This window comes from Salvia miltiorrhiza, chromosome 1, assembly GCF_028751815.1.
Source record: "Salvia miltiorrhiza cultivar Shanhuang (shh) chromosome 1, IMPLAD_Smil_shh, whole genome shotgun sequence".
Lineage (NCBI taxonomy): Eukaryota > Viridiplantae > Streptophyta > Magnoliopsida > Lamiales > Lamiaceae > Salvia > Salvia miltiorrhiza.
Window position 1 is genome coordinate 25,132,962 of NC_080387.1, and position 4,197 is coordinate 25,137,158.

The window sequence follows — 4,197 nt, forward strand, 5'->3', positions numbered from 1 at the left end:
TAACGGAGAGTTAACATCTTTAACTTTCTTTTATTTATTTTATTTTTTTAACGAGCAAATCATCAAACATCTGGTAGGCGCGGCTGGACGGCTGGTGCACCGACATCACCACCGTCTTCCCCCTCGCCGCGAGGCCCCCCCAGCGTCGCCATGAGGCGGTAGGCCGCCGTGGCGTCGAGCCCCGACGTAGGCTCGTCAAGGACTTGTACAAGGGCCACAAATTCAAATGGGTGTGGGTTTGCCGACGAATCGAATCCCACGGTTTCTACAACCCCAGAGACATGAACTCCACGCTAAGATCGGAGGTCAAATCCTTCGAGCTCACCTTTCACAAGACAAACAGAGAAATGGTGATCCATTCCTACCTTCCCCACATCGCAAGCCAAGCCAAGATGAGGAAACAAGAAAACAAAACCATCAAGGTCTTCACGGTGGATTATGAGAATATGTACAACATCAACGATATATGGAAGCCCGTGACGCCGGATCACCCTGCTACATTCGCCACTCTGGCCATGGATGTCCATCAGAAAGATGTGATTTTGAAGGATGTGGACAGATGTCTGCAGCGGAGGAAGTATTATCGCAAGGTCGGCAAGGCCTGGAAGAGAGGCTATATGCTCTATGGCCCACCGGGGACTGGCAAATCCAGCTTCATTGCCGCCATGGCCAGTTATTTGAACTTTGATGTCTACGATTTGGAGCTCATGGAGCTGCGCCAGAACTCTGATCTGCGGAAGCTGCTGCTCGCCACCGCCAATAAGTCCATTTTGGTGGTGAAGGATATCGATTGCACCATCTGGACCCCAGCCTGCTGGTCCTCGACGAGCCGACGTCAGGGCTCGACGCCACGACGACCTGCTGCCTCATGGCGGCACTGGGGGAGCTCGCGGCGAGGGGGAAAATGGTGGTGATGTCGGTGCACCAGCCACGCCTACCAAATGTTCGACGATTTGCTCATTAAAAAAATAAAAAATAAATAAAAAAAGTTAACGGTGTTAACTCTCCGTTAAGTCGGAGGGCTTAATTGTTCAAAATTAATTACGATAGGGGTTTATTTGATACCCCCTTTGCCATAGGGTCGGCAATGTAATAAGGGTTTCCACGTTAAGGGCTTATTTGATACTTAACCCATTAAAGAATAAACATTCATATACAAAATTAAGAGATTATAAATTATGAAAAAAACATGTAAACATGTTGATAAAATGTTCGTATTCGTCAAAATTGTATGTTACTCATACCCAAATAATTTGAATAACATAACATTTAAAATTAGAGAAAATTCCACGAAGACATGTTGATAAATGTTCCTACCTGTCTAAAATGAATATACTCGTACTCGTCCCAATTTTGATTAGTTACACGAACTCATTTAATTTTATAAATATAAGCTGTTACATTTTAAAATATTTATTCTCGTTTATAATTTATTAACTCATACTAATCTCAAATTCAATTAAAATATATTTTTGTACTCATTCATGTCTCAATCTCTTATAGTAATATCTGCTACTTAAATAATATACTTCCTTCGTCACCCAAATAACTTTCTATCTTTGTTTTTAGGGTTGTCCCCCAAATAATTAAGTTCCTATCAATTTTGGGACACTATTCCACCACTAGTAATACCCCATTTATTCTTATTTTTCAAATTTTCATTATTTTCAATACTAATTATAAGACTATCTTTATCAACAACCCATCTTAATCTAACTTTTTAATAAAAAGATATTCTCTACTCCCTCCGTCCACCAATTAAAGCCCCATTTGAGGGTGGGCACAGAGACTAAGAAAGCTGAAAAAGGTGTTGCGGGTGAAATATAAGGGTAGTTAACTAAAGTGATAAAGTAGTTGATTAAAGTGTTAAAGGTGTGTTGTGTGGTGGGTCCACTAGTGATAAAGTTGTTATAAGGTGGGTCCATTAGTGGTAAATGATACTCCCTCCGTCCCACTCCAATAGGCTCGTTTTCCTTTTTGGGATGTCCCACTCTAATAGGCCTGTTTTCTATTTTAAGTAAAAAATGTGTACTTAATTGGTGTGGACCACACCACTTTTCTACCACTTTCCTTCTAAAAAGTAAGTTTTCTTAATCTCTGTGTCCAAAAGAAATGAACCTATTGGAGTGGGACGGAGGGAGTAGTAAATATAGGAAAAGAAGAAGAGTAAAAAAGTACAAAAAATACAATAGTGCTTTAATTGGTGGACAAAAATTTAAGTGCAAGTAGGTCTTTAATTCGTGGACGGAGGGAGTATTATGTTTTATCAATAACTTACTTCAACCTGATGAGGTGGCTGTTGTTTGGAACAATTTGAAGTTTAAGGTGGCTGTTGTTCACGGTGCGAATACGCATATGCTCCGGCGTCGGCTTTGGGTGGATTTGCTGGATCGTATTTCGGGCTCTGTGGTTTTCATTGGGGATTTCAACGCTGTTAAAGGTGCCCATGAAAGAAGTAGTGCTTGTCTCCCCAATTCCAGTTCTTGTAGGGAATTTCACGAGTTTATTGACACCACTGGTTTCATTGAGCCGCCTAAAGTTGGCCTTAAGTATACTTGGTCTGGAAGGCGCTTTATGCCTTCGCATGTGGAGTCGACCATTGATAGAGCTCTGATTTCAGAGGAGTTTGCTGCCTTTTGGAATTCCTGTCATTCTCAGATTCTACCTAGAGTAACTTCGGATCATTCTCCTGTCTTACTTAAGTGTGAGACTGCTATGGATAATGGTCCTCGTTTTTTCAAATTTCTAAATATGTGGACGATGCATGAGGGCTTCCAAGACATGGTTGCTGATTCTTGGGTTCAGGAGGTGATGTCCAATGTTCTCGGTTATGATGAAGCTTAAGCGGCTTCGCGGGACGTTGAAGATTTGGAACATGAATGTGTTTGGGCATGTGGACTGTAGGCTTAAGGATCTTAATGAGGATCTTCTGGAGGTGCAGAATTAAATTGCTTCAGTGGTCTACAATGACGATCTGTTTGAGAAAGAGGTCTCGATGCAAGCTAAAACTAATACGACTCTGTCCAGAAAAAACAGTTTAATGCAGCAGAAATCCCGTGTTAAATGGTTGAATGATGGGGACCGAAACTCGGCTTTCTTTCACACGATGTTTAGATACAAGAAAAAGTCGCATGCTATTTCGCATCTTACGATTGCAGATGATGTGGTTTATGATCAAAGTGTGATCAACCAACATATTGTTGATTATTTCTCTACTTTATTTCAGGAGAACAATGCTTAGGAGGTCGACATCGCAGCTATAGAGGCATCTATCGATCATGTGGTGGATGATCATCATAACAATCTCCTTACTTGTATTCCTGATGAGGAAAAGATTACTGTTGCTGTTTTTGCTATGGATAATTTTAGTTCGCCAGGTCCTGATGGTTTTTCGGGAAAGTTTTTCCAGTCGTGTTGGGAGATTATCAAGGTTGACATCTGGAGAGCGGTTAGAGCTTTTTTCCAGAATTCTTATCTTCCAAATGGTTGCAACTCCAGCATCATGGTGTTGTTGCTGAAAAAAGATGTGGTTAGTTCGGTCACGGATCTTAGGCCTATCGTACTTTTCAATTTTTTCTATAAAATCATCCCCAAGATTTTAGCGAATCGTCTTAGTGTGGTGGCTGCTAAATATGTGACGGTTAACCAATTTGGGTTTATTAGCGGTCGTTCTATCCATGACTGCATCATGCTCGGGTCGGAGGGGGTTAATTGTATGAGGCTCACTGGTGGCGGTCAGAATATGGCTTGTAAAATTGATATAACCAAAGCTTTTGATACGCTTCGGTGGGACTTCATCTTCAAGGTGTTGAGAGTGGCTGGTTACGACAATCAGTATATCCGTTGGATTGAGATTCTCCTTAATTCAGCCAGGCTCTCCATTCTCTATAATGGTAAAACCCATGGGTATTTTGCCTGTTCTCGTGGGGTTAGGCAAGGGGACCCGCTTTCACCTCTTTTGTTTGTAATTTCTGAAGATGTTCTGAGCTCTGTTTTCACTAATTGTGTGGCTTTGGGTCATCTAGCTCCGATGAAGATGACACGTTCTTCGCATTTTCCCACACATCTTCTCAACACGGATGATATTTTGGTCTTCTGTAAGGCAACTATTGATAATGCTTCTACTATTAAGAAGATTCTTGACTTTTACGGTTCTCTTTCTGGTCAAGTCTATAGTTCGGCTAAGTCGAGCATTTT

At 41.4% G+C, this 4,197-nt stretch overlaps 1 protein-coding gene across 1 annotated transcript; it reads left to right on the plus strand.

Annotated features, from left to right (window-relative positions):
- The first annotated feature begins 281 nt into the window (after nucleotides 1-281).
- Nucleotides 282-914, plus strand: LOC131005027 (protein HYPER-SENSITIVITY-RELATED 4-like). The gene has a single exon (XM_057931819.1). It carries the CDS (start codon nucleotides 282-284, stop codon nucleotides 912-914), a length of 633 nt encoding a protein of 210 aa, XP_057787802.1.
- The last annotated feature ends 3,283 nt before the right edge of the window (nucleotides 915-4,197 follow it).